Here is a 19,306-nt window from a genome sequence, read left to right on the forward strand (position 1 = left end):
AGCTTACATGTCGTCACCCTGCAGTTCGTCCCGAAGTGATCGAAACCGTTTGGTGTCAAAAATCCATTGATTATTCACGAAGTATCGCAGAGATGTCTGCGCCAGAAACACTTTCCTTTGAATTTTCATTAAACTGAAACGAAACGATCAATACATTTGTTAGCTAAAGTTCCACCCCATCCAAGGTACTCACAATGGTTTCTTGCCGTTCAGCAAACACAGCGCATCCACCAGCAGTGCCGGCAGTATGTGCACCAAAAGCACCATGATGTAGTACTTCAATCGCCACGTTGTCGTAGATCCTCCTGGAACCCACAGCAACTTCGTGAACGACAACCGAGTCATGTTCTCCTTTCCGCACTCCAGCATCTTCTTGTACTGCCACGAGTGTTCGTACTCGGCAGCGCTGTTGTACACCGGAAGATAGTCCTGCCGTAGGGTTCGCTCTTTGGTTCCGCGCTGCCAGGCGGCCATCAGCAGGGCCTTGATGGAGATGTCCGCCGGAATGGCATTGATGCGATTGTCCACTGGCAGCAGATCGGTTCGGACGATTCCCGTTCCCACTCCGAGCAGCATGCCCGACGGTCCGTTCATGTTGTCTATCCAACCGACCAGGGGCTCGTCGATGGTGTTGATCACCACCGAGGGACGGAAGATGACCAACGGGAGCTGGTCCTGGTAGTCTATACAGATCTGTTCTGCGAGGCCTTTGGTGAAGGTGTACGTGTTGGGAGCGCAGTTTGTGATCCTAAGTGCAAAGAAGAATGTGAATGGCACCGTAATGTTTTTGTTGAAGGTTGGCATACATATCTGTTAAAATATTAAGGACCTGATGGTCGAACTGTAGAGCGCATTCTAGCATCTTTCTCCAGTCGGCTTTCGGGGGGTATAACTGCAAAAAAGAAAATATTTATGCATTGCGATTGTTTCTAGTATGATGAATCGGAGAATTATTAAGCAAGTTGCTTATTTTATTTATCGACAAAATACATAAATACTTCCAAAACACTTAGTTTCACCAAAATTGTAAAAATGTAGCCTTCAAAACAATTATATGATTCCCTATCAGAGTTATCAAATGAAGAACTCAATTCACAGAAATCCATACACATATCTCATGCAACAGTAACAGTTCCAAATTAAAAAGACAGATAGCTTTGAAATTGTATAGAAAGAATCTATGTCAGAGTTATGAAAGTATCAGTCATTTAAATTCAAAACTACTGTTGATTTCACGGTTGATAAGAATTTGTATAGTATTCAGAGAGGTGGCCGATCATTTAGTTACGCCATGCTGCTGACCCTTTGCGACATATTTGCAGTGATCAAGCAGCAGAGGAGGTCCCGTCTTAAAACCAGTAAGGAGGTGAAGCACGAAATACGCCTCCTTACTGCGGCGATACATTACCGTTACCAGCGCGAATTCAAAAGCGAGTGATATTGTGCATATTGCTGCCCCGAAGGTTTCGAATGATCTTCTGTAGGAAGATTATTATTTTTATTCAGTCTAACACTCCGGCCGCAGTACATAAAAGTCGTCTCCATTCAGCTTGGACCATTGCTGTACGTCGCCAGAGCCATGCATTCTGCAGAGGGTTCGCCAAACGTCTTCCACCTGATCGATCCATCTTGCTCGCTGCGCACCTTGTGCCTGTCGGAGCGCTTAGCTTCCTTTTTCAATCTGACCCTGACCTCCGTATTACTCTCTATAAATCGATGTTGAATAGGTAATAGTAGGCACGAAAGACCATCACTTTGCCATAACCATCTGCGCGTTTCAAAGGGACTCGAGAATGCTCCTGAAACTGGAAAAAGTCCTTCTAGCCTCCTACAATTCGTTCTCAGATAGTTTTTTCGTACAATAATCGGTTTCCAAGTTACAATATTTTTATAATAAATTGCTCGAAAACACATTCTACCTTTTTATAAATTACTCGAGGGTCAATTTTTTTTTAATAAGTGAAAAATTATCAGTATGCTGTGCCGCAGATATGTGCAAAATTTCATCCCAATAAAAGACGATCATGTTAAAATTTCGTTATTTATGTGTAATTCTGCGTGGAATGCGTCATTAGCTTTCACGTGGTGGGTGTTTCAGAGATACAGATTTTTGAAAAATAATATCTCCCCATAGAGACACCGTGCGTCATCTTTTCACTCACGCTTTAATTTGTTTCTAAGAATCGCTTACAACCATCCAATAAGAACCTCAAATGGTTTTAAAATTCCATCATCCGAGCTACAGAACTACATAGAATGCTTGTAGAATAGATTTAATGTATATTAGGGCAAGAAAACTAAATTATAGAAGACCTTTTTAAACGATTTTGTTATCCGACTTCCATACTGTCGGTGAGGGCGCTGACCCATTCGCACCCCTCTGGTGGCGGTTACGGGTTATGGGTTTTTCTTAACTTGTGGCGTCTGATTATACTTGGAAAGAATATTCAATAGGTTAAATATCAATATCAATTTGATTACTTTATCAAGGTATTAATAATGTCGACAGAATTATAATTCTAAAAGATCAATGAATGATATCATTCGAATCTAAGACAAATAAACGTCATTGAAAAAGGCTCACTGAATTTCCATGAGCATTAAAGCTGCTCCATCACACAATTTTTAATATTTATATATCTCCCTAGTCACGAGACAGCAAAAAAAATGCTGCGATCAATGCATTCTGTCTACTCAGATATTTATTCGATCGTGCTCGAAAAATGAGTGTGATTTTTAAACGCAGTTTTAATTTAAAATAATAGTTTGTGCAACAAATTGAATGGAACAGTTTCATCGCTGCAACCATCACCGACGCAAACTGGAACAGAGATTAAGCACCCGCCACTAAGTCAGTCTAAACCCCCGGTGGCTTATTACAGAAAAGCCCATCGTGGAAGCTGGGCTGTCAACGGCGTTTGGTGGTCATCCTATGGAGGAAGTCAGAGTAGAAGGTGGTACCCAAACAGCACAAGTCAAGTAAAATTGGTAGCAGCAACCAATTTGTGACTAAATCTGGTCACATATAAGTTGCTGTGATCTTTGTGCAACATGTGTGCTCCTCGGGTAGACGTGACAAAGAAGTTTGACAGTTTATTGATAATAATTATTATGCCTTCACGTGAGTTGCGTCGGGATTCGCGTTTACTCTGACAGAGACCTACTGCCGCTAACCGCAAGTCAGTCCCATCTGTATATGGATGCCATATACAGATGGGACTGGCTTGCAGTTAACGGCAGCCTAGGAATCAGCAAAAACGAACCGAAGCTGCCGTCAAACGCCCCAAAGCTTTCGAGAGAAAACGCGCGTGTAAGTAAGCAGAAACGAACTGCACCAGCTAAAAGCCCTGTAAGTTGCATAACTTTGATGTCTATGATATGGTGCAATTGTATGGCGCAATTTGTTATATTGATCAAGTACATCATTGTCAGAGTGTATGTAATTACATACACTCTGATCATTGTTGGTCGATGGGTTTGATGCTTAGACTGATCGAGGTGAAGTGGTATAGAGCAAAGTTTTGAGGAGGTCGGGCTGGATTGAGGAAATAAAACGCCTGGCCCCATGGATTTGAAATTGTTCTTGCTCCCTTTGGGGCCAACATAGTCATTCACAGAGTGTTGGCGTATTGGTGTACGTTACTATACTAACGGCATTTCCAAACACAGGTTATTGTTTGTTTTTTTATAATGGGGATTTCAGGTGGATTGCGGAATTGAGTTTGCGACTGGACCTTGCTGATTGGGATTGTTAAGGTTGTGAATTGTTAAAGTTACTGCATGCAACTGTATGACTAGTAAAGAATCGATGTGGAGGCTTAATGGAATGTAGGAAGCAGATCGGGATAAGCGCGCATTGAAATTTAAAAAGCGGATCGGGATGACCGCGCACTTGAATGTAGGAAGCGGATCGGGATGACCACGCAATGAAGTGACGGAAGCGGATCGAGATGACCGTGCAATGAAATTTAGGAAGCGGATCGGGATGACCGCGCAATGGAATGCGGGAAGTGGATCGGGATGATTGCACGATGAAATTTGGGAAGTGGATCTAGAGGCGCAATGTAATGTAGGCAGCGGATTGGAATGACCGCGTAATTAAATTTAGAAAGCAGATTGGTATGAGAGCGCAAAAAAAAAAGTTAGAAACGGATCGGGGTGACCGTGCTATGAAATCCGCGATAAGGTATATCGCGATGTCAATATGTAGGGCGTAACTTGCAATGGTCACGCAATGAAGTGTTGAGAACAAATAAAAATGATTGTGAATGTGGTCGTGAAGAGCCTCGTAGTTGGAGTGGCTGGTCGCTCTCAATGTGGGCTAACTAGAGCTGGAGCAATGCAGAGTGTGTGGATAGGCGAGGTCCCGAAGAGTAATTTCTGCGGTGTGCTGCTGTGAGAACTAAGCATTTCAATTTCAATTTTTGAAATTCGGTCAGATAATTCAAATTACATTTAACTTACTAAGTTATTTGTGGGTCATGCGCTCACCAATTGATGCAGAGCACCGACTTGGAAGATCTGCATCCTGGACGATGCCCAGCTAGCGCCTTTATATGTGTCGGAAAATTTCGTTCGACTTCTTTTATTTCCTTATGGAGGCTACTGCTCTCTGGTAACAAGGACGATGGAGCTCGGTGTTTGAGAGCCTATTGTAAGGCTACCAGCACCGTCTATGAATACCTGCAGCCGCTGACTGTCCCCTGATGCACACCATGTTTCACTAGCGTATATAGTAGCACAGATTTCACGCATTACTTAAACTTACAAAGCAGTCCTTGCCCTCCTTATCCGTGCAACTATATCGATCTTGAAACCGCCGTCTGACGCCATTTGGCTTCCAAGAAGCTTTCAATATTATTCACTAATTTTCCGGCCACTATAAAGTTGGAAGCGGTCATCGTGTTCGCTTTCAACGATTTGGTTTTGTTAACGTTGATGACTAAGCCTGTCGATTAGGAATGAAAGACAGTTCGTCGATCTTAATCTGCATATCAGATAGCCGTTAAGCTAGACGTGTAACGTTTTCAGCCAAATTGAAGTCGTTCAGGTGCTGTCTGGTGGTTCGTGGTTTTGATCACGAATAATAACACCGTCGTTTACTGTGCAGCATGATGATGATAGGATATACCCTTGCCTCATCCGCTGCGACCCGGTTGGCATCGAACAGGTTCCCGTTGTGCATCACTCTGTATGAGAGGGCCCCTTGCTTTGCCTTGATTAGGTTGATGATTTGCTTGCACGAGCTCGAGCGGTTAGTTTTCGGGAAAAACAGTCATCACAATTTGAAAAATAAAACACTTGAACAATTCTGATATGACTTGCTAACTTCAAGTCCAAAATCCGACTCTCTTCTTTATTTACAAAAACGTTATTTATAATTACTGGCTATTGTTTACAATTTTTCTCTCATTTTCAATAATGTTGCAGAATGTTGCATGCTACCTACATTTACTCTCATGTGACATTCTGCTCCGAGAGCATTCGTACTCTCTAAATAAACAATTATTTAACAATTGAGCCAGCTACTGTTTCTAGGCCAGCTTATTCGCCAAGTTTTGCTTATACTTAAATATCCGTTGTTTATTTTCAACAGCGGTTGCTATTTGATAAACATAAATGGACAGGTTCCAACCTGTCCAATCTTTCCTTTTGTTCGTTTATATGACATACTTTAATAATAGAAGAAAAATGATGATTAATGCATGGCGTTTAGGGTCGCTACATGCTAACAAACCGTTTTGCGTCTCATTGTGATTAAGTCGGTTGAAAGATTTTTCGAAGTCAATTGCGGAATCGGCGTCTCGCCCTTGGAACTTTGTTCGATTTCATGCAATGGATAATTGTTTTTTTTTTTTTCTTGAACAAGGGTAACCGGATATCTGCTTCCAGACACCTGATGAGGTTAGCTCAGGTAGTGTGGGGATGGGTATGTCATGTAACTCTTACCCGACCCACTAAAGCCAAAACCCTTTCGCTAGTACGTACCCCCGGCCCGCAATTCAGCAATACAAAAAGGGGGGGGGGGTACTATTGAAAACGCTCACGCCTATGTTAACGCACTTGACGTTAATACACACAACATCGACGTCAAGGCTGGTAACCTCACCACCTGTCGATCGCAAGCTCACAACATCACATGCTCTGCCGACTCTACCTTACCTACACATTCAGGACACTCTGCAGAATCTGCGAAGCCAAACATGTGTAGGATTTTTTTAAAAGCAACCATGTTCAGACAACACCTGTGTTAGGTGGAAGTTGACCTGACCATGTTTTCTATCGACCCAGTTGGACACATCCAGAATCAGTCTGTGGGTCCAACGACCTTTGACTGCGGTGTCCCATGCTCTTTGCCATTTGAGCAGCGAGGCTGCTCTCTTGACACGTCGCACTTGCACCGAGTCCCTTTCGTTGTAGCACTCCACATCTTCCTCTAGGAGTATGTCTATCGGCATCATCCCAGAACGCACACCGCCTCATATGATATAGTGCGTTATGCGTTCGCGACACTACGCACGGATGATAGACAATGCTACACCCGCTATCAACCTACGCACTATGCACCGCCGATCTGTTGGACATCATTCGTGATAAAGATTTTATCGCCAATGAAGCCCGCTGACATGCATAATCGACGTGGCTCGTAAAATTGAGCTTATCGTCGATCATCACACCCAGATGCTTAAGAGACCTCACGGAGTTAACTGTGCAGGTTCCTACTCTTATCCGTCTTGTGATGTGCAAGGGACAACCGCCTCGAGTTGAGCCATTCTTCCACTCTGCCAATCGCGTATGAAGCCTTCAGTTCGACTTCGTCGAGAGTGTCTCCTGTTACCTCTAGCATTACGTCATCCGCGAAGTCTTCTATTTTCACACCGGCCGTAATACTCCGTCGTACATAATATTCCACAGAACCGGTCCGAGGATCGATCCCTGTGGAACACCCGCAGATACTACGATCGACGTTTGACCAGCATCCGTGTCGTATATCAGCACCCTACTCTGAAAATAACTTTTCAGTATCCTGCACAGGTAATCCGGAAATCTAAATCGGTGAAGGGAGTCAGCAATCGCTGCCCAGCTAGCATTGTTAAACGAATTTTTTACATCAAGTGTAATCGATGCGCAGTACCTAATACCTCGGCCGTTCAAACCTCTCGCTAATAGATGGTTGTTTGGATCCCTAGCAGTGATAAAGCTTCGGTACTAACGCGTGGTATACGCCGGATCATAGGCAGATCATGCCAAGGTGGTGGTGGCCCGGCTGACATATAGAAAAGTTGTTCGAATAACTTGAACCTCCTTTTCAGCAAGCCAATTGAGTCGGTCAATAGCTGATCAATCGCGTCTTTCACAGGAGTCGTTGCATTCATCTTCGCTCCGGTTGCTGTAGCTTTCTCATCTTCGTTGGCAAGAGATTCCGCCCACTATCGCTTGTCCCGTTGACTTGAGTGCTTTAGGTACTTATTTTTCAAAGCCGAGTGTCGTTGATGGGCTAATATTCCTTCTCCGGTTTTTGTTCGCGGTTCGTGGCTTCTCTTCATTACTCAATCTTCCTTCAAGTCTCATCGGTGATGCATAGTTTTCTCTGGGTGATGTGAAAAAGTTTGGTAGCAAGCCTCGATAAAATCTACTGTATTGTCGTGTCCATATTTTCTATTGAGAGTAATAAGCGTTTAATTTTTTTTAATTCGATTAATTTGTTTTAGCTCTTTCACCCGTTAGGCATCACTGAGCAGACTTACCATACTGACTACTGCCCTAATTTATAGTAGCACAGCGTCTATTTTTTACTAACACTATCGTAATCTAATTGTTGTTCTTGCATATTGATCCATCTCTTCTTTACCGACATCGTAGAGGTGATCATCGCACGCACTTGCACTGTCCAGCTTAGTCTGTTCGAAGAGTCCATCGAGAGTAGTCCGTTGTTAGAGCCATTTTTCGGTTGCCATTGTTCGGGATACGTTATTAATGAATACATTTGAAGAGAACATGATGTCTCAGCTACTGGTTGATGACCAAGCGTTGGACGGGCGTCCCCCATAGCACCATCCGCTGTGTTCGTCTTCCAGATACTGGACGAAGGGTTGTTGAGGGGGCTGGGAATCGAACCCATGACCATCCGCTTATAAGGCGAACGTGTAGCCAACTACGCTGTGGCCCCCCCAAAGCGTTTTAGTTTTATGCACTGATTATAAGAGAAGAGGGAGGATGTGTGGTATGAATCAGTCTATGACATGGATCAGTCTATGAAAGCCCTTGCGCACCCTGGTACAGCCATTACTGCTGGCAGTTGTAAGAAGGATTCTAAAGTGCAAGGACATCGAGCTGTGTTGGGTGATTCTCTGTTGGAGTCAAAGCTACATACTTAGTTGAAAAGCAGGCAGAGTACCAGTTGGAATGTAGAGCTACGGAAGAAGAAGCTTGCGATGCACTTACGAGATTGACTGATTCACCGAAACTGATTGCTAAACTGTTAGCAAGTTTTCAATAGTAAATAATCATACATAAATATTGTAACACACTGGAGTTGGTTTTTACGCGGAGGATATGGGCCACGTAAATTAAAACAACATTAAAATCGCGTTAAATCCGAAATAAGTCTGAATAAACCGCGTAAATCTCGAAATTCGAGCGAAAAAAATCGCATAGAAAGCGCTTTGTGTAAAAAAACCTTAATAATCCACCTAGCGGTGTTGGTGCCTTTCTCGTGTAAAATAAATACCAAAAAATAATAAATAAGTAGTTTTTAGCGTGTTGTGGGCATAAAAAATAGTATTTTGACCATAACTTATGATCCCATTGTCCGATCTTGCCAATTTTCTATAGCAAACAATGGGACAAGGTTCTCCGTCGGATGGAAGTAATTCAAACAATGCTAAGTTACAAAAGGTGTGTTCTAAAATTTGTACACATACATACATACACATACAGACATCACCTCAGTTGATCGAGCTGAGTCGATTGGTATATAATACTATGGGTCTCTGGGGCTCCTATCAAAAGTTCGTTTTTGGAGTGATCATATAGCCTTTCGGTACAACTTTGTTGTACGAGAAAGGCAAAAAGTAGAGGGTTGTATGAAAGATACGACCGCAAATTGAACGTAGAATTACGTAGAGAAACTTTTCCGTTTTCCATCTCACTGAACATATATTCATCTCATCGCAAAACAAAGAAATATAGCATCAATCTCGTCGCTTCTTTTTGCTAACACGCGTGCAAACCAAATTCCTTTTCATTGCTTTGTTTTTGATGGGAATAGGAGCTATGAGATGAAGTGCCGAACCGTTTGCCGAACCACTTACTTGCGTAAAGTGCGATAGTGGATAAGAAATTTGATCATCAACATTGTATGCATGTAGGGGAAAATACCTATTCTAGGAAACTACTGAACCGATCGGCATGAGCATTTGTATGTAGAGGTTTTTGGGAACGATGAAGGTTTATATGATGGTAGAATGGACACTAAGATGCGAGGCGGCAATGTCGATAGATCGTAGTAGTCAAGGCTTGTGAACAGAGGTTTTTTTTTTTTTGACGTCTGATTTTTTGCCTCTGAAAATGTGTTTCTTAGTATCAATTCGAACCGGAAGATTTTTCATGGAGCCTATGTACTGAGAACCACAAGCATCATTCGCAGAAGTTAACGACAGCAGTGTATCTGGCGGTGCCGGATCGATCAGAGGAGTACAGCACTGCACGATACATACTTTACGGCGGGTCGGATTCGATCAACGGTGAGCTGATGGAATAGGCGAGCCCAATTTGTTAGATTGAGTGCCGTTCTTGACGGTCGATGGACGTGGTGGATTCGGCATTCGGTCAGCGAGTGAGTACTTGAATGGCTGGTGCACTTAGTAACGGATGGACAGGCTGAAGAACCAGGTAAGTGACGAAATCATGTGTCCGACGAAAGGCCGCGATTCATAAGCCGTATGGCATCCACGGAGATCACCCCGTGCCACCGTAAAAAAATGTTAATGGCCAATGACCGAATATAAATATGGGTCAAACACATTTATTAGTCATTTCCAAAAAAGAGATAAATTACAAAATAATCATAGTTCAGGCACAAGTGCATTTTTGAATCACTATCTCCAATTCCCCGTATCCATCGAATCCTACTTTAGCAATATTTCACATCTTTTCTCTCTACCCAACTATGTGTATCGAAATTGAACAACAGTCGATCGCGTTTGAATCACAAACATGTGCTTCTGCCTGTCGTATTGAGGCGGGTTTGCTTCTGCTACGACAATAGAGGCTTGTTTGCAGCCGTTTGATCATTTATTCATCCACTTAGAATTAATTTGTTGATCAAAATCATTATCATATCAGGGGGGAAGGGGAATTTAATTTCTTTTTGCTCTTTTTTCGTTTCAGAGAGCGAGCAAAGGCGCTTAAACCTAGGCTATTAGCCAGGGTAAGGCTAATACCTTCGCCCCATCTGAGGAAAATCATCGGCAAGGATAATGGAGTGACATAAATTTCTTAGCAAAGTCACTCCCAACGTATTTCCACAAATTTTCTATCATTTGCTTATAATGATACTCCTAAACCACATACCCTACCCACCATCCAATTCCTTGACATCTATGGGGGCGTCGGTGAGTCGCTGGCCTCTCGTTAAGTAGATGTCATATCATCATTTCCTTCCCTTTCCTAGTAACGGAGAAGATGGGCGTGGCCGGCAATGATAGCTTTCATGTTTTATCATTTTGGACCCCCAATTGGATTTCCATTGAATCCCAAATGGAAATCCATAAGCAATTGGGGTAAGAAAGGTAAAGAATATACATGACAACTATCAGTATGCAATCTACGAAATACTCCGTTACAACGCAACGCAACGCAACGATGAAGATTTATATGATGGTATTAGACCCCTCCTCTTCTGGAGGGGGGACTTCCATACAAATAAAGTACAAATTTCTGCTTTAATCGAGAATTAATCTAAAAAATGGAATCCAAATTTGCAAATTTCGAATACTTAACCATCTTTTAAATAATGTAAAAATATATAATTAATCAATTTTAGGTGAAACGAAGCTCGTCGGTTCTGCTAGTATAGTATATTAACAATAATTCCCTTGTGAGTCTTCATATGTTGGATAATGGGCAGCACTGTCCTATCCACAGCTGGAGCCACCCCATTCATACACTACGTTTCAGTTTAATAATAGATAATACCCTAAAAGTAGGCATTTTTTATGGTTGAAATGCGCCAATGTAGGAACGGAAATGGTTATGAATTTTTTGATGAGCTTGGAAAAGATTGAAGTTGCAAAAGGAAAACGGTCCTGTCAGCCACATAAGGGTTAAAATACTACGGTGTGGCTATCACTTTTGATATAATTCATAGTCTGCGTAAAAATCTGAATAGAAGCATTTGTATTTTAACACTTTTTTAAAATAAATGCCAACGACGGATACTTTGTTCGCATTTCCATTTCCCGAAGAACAAGAGATCGCCTAAATTGCATTCAACTTACCCTTTCTTCCACGTGCATCTGTTCCGGATTGCTGTAGGCCGTCGACACGTGCACCACCGCCTTCAACAGAGGCAATCCTTTGCAAATCTCGAAAATCTCCCTCGTCGACAGCACGTTGGTCAGGATGGCATCCTTCAGGGGATCATTGAATCTCACGCTGGCGGCCAAATGGAACACAACCGACACATTTTGCAACTGGTCAATATCGTCGTCGGACATTCCCAGCCGCAATTGCATACAGTCGCCAAATATTGGCATCAATTTGGCCAGCGCTTTTGGATTATTTTTCTTCAGCGTTTCGAACAGCTGCAACAATTCACTCAATTAGCTAATTTAGAATAATTTTCAAACAGAATAAAAACGCACTGGATTATCGGTTAAATCTCGCACGCGGGTTTCGGGCGTTTTGCCTTGTTTGCACCGCATCAGAACATACACACGACCAACGTCCGGGCAGGACCTCAACAGCTTCTCGATCAGCACTTTCCCCATGAAGCCGGTCCCCCCGGTGAGGAACACATCGGCCCCGGCGTAAAACTCCGGCACCGAAATATAACCGCCATCATAGCCACCACCGGTTTTGTTCGATTCACAATAATTCGCGGACATCGCAGTCTTGAACAACGAAAGCTCGTAGGCTTGCTCTTTCAACGACCGAATCTTCCGGACTAGTTCCGGAAGGGCACGAACAATGTTGTATTTATAGACTTATTCCTTTCACTTCATCAGTCCCTTGCACGCATTGGGCCCAGTCAAAAAGGAGCACGATGAAGATGATTCATATCAGCCAACGCGCCGCGGAGTTCTTACAGATGATGATGCTGCTGCTGTGACTGCTGTTGTAACTACGATACCGTCATTGCACTATAGTCGGGATGGATTCTAGGATTGGAACGGATAGATCGTATGCTTATGAAATCAGATTGGTTATGACACTTTTCTACCAATTAATCGTATATTTATACACTCGAGTGTTACCCTAACACTCGATGTTGTTTCGTTCTTCCCAAGCGATTTTACTTGAAATTTAAACTTATTTAGCAATTTATTCAACATTACATTGGTTTAACTAAATTTGTTAAAAGATGTCTTCCGAACTACAATGATAATACTGTTGCTATAAAATGATTTGAAATTATTCTGATGAATTAAATTTCAATTTACTAAAGATCTGTTTTTTTTAATTGAAAAAGGATACTATAATCTATCATTTGAATAGAAAGAGTTTATCCCCACAACTATTATATAAAATGTCACTTTTACGTTTGTCAATCAGACTCCGTCTGCTTCTCAAGTCACACTAAAGATATCCCGTTCAACCATCCATAGAATTCACATTTACATGCCTCTAAAGGGCACGCCTTCTTCTGGTTCTCACAATTCAATAATGACGATTCGCTTTTAAATGAGGCTTTATTAGGGCCGGTTTTTTGATTTTAACTTCCGGGGTCTCTCGATTATCAAATCCCAATGTCACCATGGACAATCGATACGGACGACACAGCAATAAACATATATTACAACCATAGAAGCGGGTGTAACATGATTTCGTAGATTAACACGGTACATCCCGAATAAAGCGTCATACATGAATATTCATTGGGCATCATAACGAACAGAGTTGCGAGCCCTTACGCACGGCCAAATTCTTGCGATTTGAAGACAACGGAAAAAACCGTAAATCAGCAAATTATTACAAACGACGTCCCAAATCATGCATAATTCAGTGGCCCGACAGGCTGAAGTGAGTTTTGGCCATTTACAGTCACAGATTGTGGAATCCAATATAGCATGACGTCACAGGCTTTTTTATTTGATTTTCCGCTAACCTTTGTTGAAACCATTAAAGCTATTACAGTGTGACTGGGAATATGTAATTTAAGCTTCGATTAAGTATTATCATTGTCATATATTGACATTCCCCTAAACGGGAAAAGCAGTCCAATATGTAACAAATCAAGCTTTTACGAAGAATTATCCAATATAAACCTCAATAATGAATTATTTCAAAATGTATAGCTTCATATTTCAATGATTTCTTGAACAAAATGTGTAGATTTTGGTGACTTTCTAAAGCATTTAATTTTTAATGTGTCTGGGACAAAACGCACTTGATTTGGAGCAAAATGACACACTTGCAAGAGAAATAAAGGTAAACGCATGGTTGTTAGTAAAACATAGGTATTTGAACGAAAATCTTACGGGGGAGTTGAAAACAATCTCAACGGTGAGGGTCATTTGCATTACGAACGTTTTCCAACATTTGGGTTTAAGATTAGTTAAGCTCTCCCACGCAATGCAACGGAACGGCTACAGAAACGACAAGATTTGACAGTAGGCTCATATATTTTCTGTCAAATTTGCCGTTTCCGTCGCCGTTCCGGTAGCAATGCGTCATAGACATTGAAAAAGAATTTTGAGCTAAAACCTGAAAGTGTTCTTCTCACAATACATTTAATATTACTCTTCCTTTTTTCGACTGACAGATGCGTTTGCGAATCATGAATGCAATTCATAATGCACTCGTTATAACGCAATGGTGATCCCTTCTTTAGAAGTAAGCATTAGACCGGAATGAGGCAAGGTGAAAGTAATTCCTTCTGCAAAAGTAATGCATCTGCCCGGATAATTGCAATGGTGATTGTTATAGCGCTTTAGAAACAGGACTCTACCTTTAAAAAAGAAAAAGTCAGGGATAATGCAACTGTGGAAGTAATCCTTTCTTTAGAAGTTGACATTTGCCTGGAATAAAATGTTCTGCCATGTCTCACCATTGTGCCAAATGTCCGGCATGCCAAATAAAGTTATTCCAAATGACTTTATGCCAACTGAACCAGACCCCGGATTTCTCAGTCTCTTGAAGAAAAGAGTGTTAAACCAAGTTTCAGGAATCGTTGTTGTTTTTGAAGCTTCAAACAATATGTAAACAATGAGAATGAATCCCAAGACGGTTTTTTTTATTGGAGAAGGGTCGTTTGGCCGAAAACCACTTGAACGAAAGCCATTTGGCCGAATACCACTAGGCCGAACAAACCATTAGGCCGAAACCCATGTGGTCGAAAGTCATTTGGCCGGAAGGGGCATTCTGCCAAATAGGACATCTGACTGAACAAAAAGTGAGTAGTGAGATGTGGGTAGTGAGAGGTCTCACTACTCACTACGTGATTCTCACTTTTGCAGTGAGAAGTGAGAAAAGAGGAATGAGAATAGAGACGTCCCACTTCACACTCCTAATTTCTCACTTCTCACTGTGAAAAATGAGTGAGACGTCTCATTACTCACTGTTTACAGTGGGAAGTAGGAAATAAGTAGTGAGAAGTGAGACATCTCACTTTTCACACCCTATTTTTTACTTTTCAAATGACCTATTCGGCCAAATGACCCTTTCGGCCAAATGACATTTTCGTCCAAATGACCCTTTCCGCCAAATGACCCTATCGGTCAAAAGACCCTTTCGACCAATTAACCCTTTAGGCCAAATGGTATAAGCGGTATAATGGTAAACAATTTTCGGCCTAGTGGCATTCGGTCGATCGATATACGGCCAAACGGCCCTTCCCCTTTTTTATTAGTAAGCATTTTAACAATGAGCCGGTTAAATACCTAAAAAATCTTTTCATAATTTCTATAACTACTGAAATCTTTCCAGAATTATGAAGCAAAACAGATATTAGATGCCTTGACAAAAATCCTACAAATTCCCAAAAAAATAGTGCAAATATTAGGATTATAAAATTAGGAAAACCCCCACAATAATAAAGATTGCAATTAGGAATTTTTTCAGAGTCCCCAAAATGTCAACAAAACATATTTTATTTAGATGTTTTTCAAACTTTTTTGAATAACATACCAAAATTAATAAACAGCTTCGAAGAATCCTGTTATCTATAATCTCTTTTTAGTATCTATGGCGTGTATTAAGAATTTTATATTCCGTTAACCTTTTGGATATATTAGACCTTCACTTCAGTCAGCTGCACTGCTAAGCAACTTTCTTCAAATAGAGACGTTCCTTGGTGGAATACCAATCTTCAAAAGATGGGAAAGAAAATCCGGAAACTCTTCAACAGGGCTAAACGCACACAACAGTGGGATCAATACAGATAATCCCTCACTACTTACAATAGAGAAATTCGTAGATCTAAAAGGATATACTGGAGGCACACTTGTGAAAACTTTGAAAGTACTCCAGTTGCTGCCAGACTGCAGAAAGTCCTTGCTAAGGATCACACAAATGGTCTTGGGACTATTAAAAAAGATGATGGTTCTTTTACCAAGACAACTTATGAAACATTAGAAGTAATGATGCAAAAACACTTCCCGTGTTCTATCATCAATTTACATGAAGACCAGAATGTATCTGTATCGCAAACTAGTGTAAATGAAGCCAGGCGAGATATTCAGCAAACGAATAAGGTCACTGGGATGAATTGCACTAGGAGCGATGCTAGTACTCTGGCCAGTGAAATATTTACTGAACAGAAAATAGAATGGGCGATTGATTCTTTTGCTCCCTTCAAAGCGCCAGGTAGGGACGGAATTTTTCCTGTACTACTACAGAAGATAAAAGAAATTAGCACCCTTTCTGACTAAGATGTTCCGATTAAGCTTAATATTAGGCTATATACCGACTGCATGTAGGGGAGTGCGTGTCACATTTATCCCAAAAGCTAATAAGAAGGATAAATCATCCCCAAAATCCTTCAGACCAATTAGCTTATCGTCCATCATATTAAAAATAATGGAAAAACTAATAGATGAGCATATAAAATCATCCTATTTAACGAAAACTCCTCTAAGCGGAAATCAGTTCGCGTATCAGGAGGGAAAATCTTCAGTAACAGCGCTTCACAAGCTAGTTACAAAGTTGGAAAGATCTTTTGAAGCAAAAGAAATCTCACTTGCAGCGTTCCTTGACATTGAAGGAGCATTCGATAACACATCTCACAGTTCAATGAAAAATGCTATGTTGAAACGAGGTTTCGATGTATGCATTGTTGATTGGATTGGCGAGATGTTATCAAAAAGAGAAATATCAGCCAACCTTGGAAGCTCATCAATTAGTGTAAGAGCAGTAAAAGGGTGTCCCCAAGGAGGCGTACTATCACCTCTATTGTGGTCTTTAATCGTTGATGATCTTCTCAAACAACTGGAGGCTCGTGGCTTCGCGGATGATATAGTTATATTGGTGAGAGGAAAATATGACTGTGTTATTTCTAACCGAATGCAAATTGCCCTAAATTTCACCACACTATGGTGTGAAAAAGAAGGATTAAACATAAATCCTTCAAAGGCCACATTGGTGGCGTTTACAAGGAGAAGAAATTATTCTTTTCCTACTTTAAAATTGAAAGGAGCAGATTTGAAACTTTCAAACTCAGTCAAGCATCTTGGAGTTAGACTTGACAGTAAGCTGAATTGGAACTTACATCTTGAGGAAGCATTGAGTAAGACTACAAATGCTTTATGGATAAGTAAGGCGACATTCGGTAAAAAATGGGGACTGAAGCCAAAAATGATTCAATGGATTTATACGGCGATTGTGAAACCCAGAATTTCATATGCCGCATTAATATGGTGGCCAAAAACAAAAGAAAGGGTGGTTCAGAAAAAGTTGGAAAAACTTCAAAGATTGGCTACTCTTTCAATAACTGGTGCAATGAGAAGCACGCCGAATAAAGCGCTAGACGCTTTGCTCCACGTGCTACCATTGGATCAATTTATTCAGTTAGAAGCAGAGAAGAGTGTTGTTCGCGATAGCGAATGTAACACCACCCTATTTGCAACGCTTTGCATTTCAACCCTGTGTGATGGCACGAATAAGCAAGTTCTCTTTTAATTCCCTTTCCTTTTCCCATCCCATCCTAAAAATCATCCACGCATACAATAACCCCGAGTCGGCTGCGGATGTGCGGTCACCAATACCTACCGACACACTTTTTTTTTATACGATGCCGATGAAACGAAGGCGCTGATTGGCGGACCAATCATAGGATTTTTGTTTTTGCCCAGTTTTTTCACTACGTTTGAAAGTATAAAAGAAATGTACCATCCTGTTCTTTTGCCATTAAGTTTTTGTAATCTATACAGTGAAGAATAAAAGAGTTAGCAGTAAGCGTGGTGGAGTTATCACTCAAAGAAGCTGAGCCCTGGGATTGCAGTAACCCACTGCCCGTCTGGTCGCTGCATGGTCTGCCGATTGAAATTTTCTGCCATTCCTGCTTGGGTCCAGCTGCCAGTTACCGATTCCGACGCTGCTCAGAAAACTCGATCGTGTGCTTTTTCTGCCTTTGGCTGCCGCTGCTATCGAAAGCCATGATTTCTCGCTACCTTCAACACTAAGAGTTAATTTTCCGGCAATAGTTCTTTTTAGGACTTGCCATTCGGAAGGTAGACGATTGAAGTGCAGAGATAGTTCAGCGTGCTGTTGCCTTTGAGTAGTTATGTTTGGAGTTTCTGAGCTGTGTGGCATAGCTGTGACATCGGTCGGCGTGCTGCTCCGGCAATTGTGTGAGAATTAAGCGTTGGCGTGTGAAGCCAACAGTGCTTTGAAGATCAAAAGAGATTCAAACCTCTTTGAAGGTGACCTAAAAAGACATTTTAGTATTCTAAACAAAATAAATATCAACTCACTTATCACAAACAAACAATGATGACTGGATGAGGAGAAGATACAACTTTTGTCGTTGTTTTGATGTAATTAATCTTGAGCGAAATACATGGGCAAACGGTGTGGACCAAATCTTCGCTCAGGATCAATTGTGTTTTACACCGATAGTTCAAAGCTGAACAATCAAGTTGGAGCAGGCGTGACTGGCCCAGGGATAAATATTTCGATTCCCATGGGCAAATGGCCAACTGTTTTCCAAGCTGAAGTTCAGGCTATTCTTGAATGCTCTAAATTATGCTTACGCAGAAATTATAGGCATTCAAATATTTGCATAATGTTTGACAGTCAAGCAGCATTGAATGCTTTGAAATCAGCAATATGTAGATCTAAACTCGTTTGGGAATGTGTTCAGTCACTCCAAACCTTGGGTAGTCGTAACAAAGTGAACCTGTATTGAGTTCCTGGTCATTGTGGCATTGAAGGCAATGAACAAGCTGATATGCTGGCCAGACTTGGTTCATCTCGACAATTCATAGGTCCCGAACCATTTTGTGGCGTATCTGCGTGTTCTCTTCAAATGGAATTTGAATTATGTCATTCCTAACATTTATCGTTTTCTCTGTATGTGTACATTTGTTTTCATCATTTTCCGACTGAATTTTCCCAAATTAATCGTATGTCTCGCTCGATTTCGATTATCTATCACATATAAGACACGATACCGGTGAAATTCATATCTTAAAGCATCTATTTTGCCCAGCAGCATTTAATTGTTAAATAGCATTGTTTATACATCTTACTTGTTCGCCATTTTGATTAAAACATGGTTTAATTTCAAAACATTGAATGTTTAAGTAGCGGATGTTTATTATTATAAGTATAATCATGAAAAAACAATATTAAAATACATGAATCGTGTTTATAATAAGAAATTTTATAGAAAAAAATTCGCTGTACGCTCAATTTTGTAACATCTAATAGGCGTATTTTGAGATTATTTTCAAATAAATGAACTTTAGAGAAAAAAATTCAACAATTGTATGTACGCATACATTGAAGGAAGGGATGAATATTGAAATGCATTAAAAATAACCGAGCCAACCATTTAATTTCCTTTGAAATTTTCGAATGTAATCAACTAATCCATACTGTACGCTCAATTTTGAGAGTGACTGTATTCCGTGTGGAAACCCTA

General features: G+C 41.0%; 1 protein-coding gene across 3 annotated transcripts in view; it reads right to left on the reverse strand.

The window, feature by feature from the left end:
- LOC134225487 (fatty acyl-CoA reductase wat-like) overlaps positions 1 to 19,306 on the reverse strand; it is a 28,101-nt gene that overhangs the window by 635 nt on the left and 8,160 nt on the right. For all 3 annotated transcript variants that reach the window (XM_062705594.1, XM_062705595.1, XM_062705592.1), the window contains exons 2-6: positions 11,868 to 12,383; positions 11,502 to 11,807; positions 807 to 892; positions 194 to 748; positions 8 to 133 (exon numbers count right to left, since the gene is read on the reverse strand). In XM_062705594.1, the coding sequence (XP_062561578.1) occupies positions 8 to 133; positions 194 to 748; positions 807 to 892; positions 11,502 to 11,807; positions 11,868 to 12,110 (1,316 nt within the window). In that variant the 5' untranslated portion in view covers positions 12,111 to 12,383. The remainder of the gene's footprint in view (positions 1 to 7; positions 134 to 193; positions 749 to 806; positions 893 to 11,501; positions 11,808 to 11,867; positions 12,384 to 19,306) is intronic.

Source organism: Armigeres subalbatus, chromosome 3 (genome assembly GCF_024139115.2).
Source record: "Armigeres subalbatus isolate Guangzhou_Male chromosome 3, GZ_Asu_2, whole genome shotgun sequence".
Taxonomy (NCBI): Eukaryota; Metazoa; Arthropoda; class Insecta; order Diptera; family Culicidae; genus Armigeres; species Armigeres subalbatus.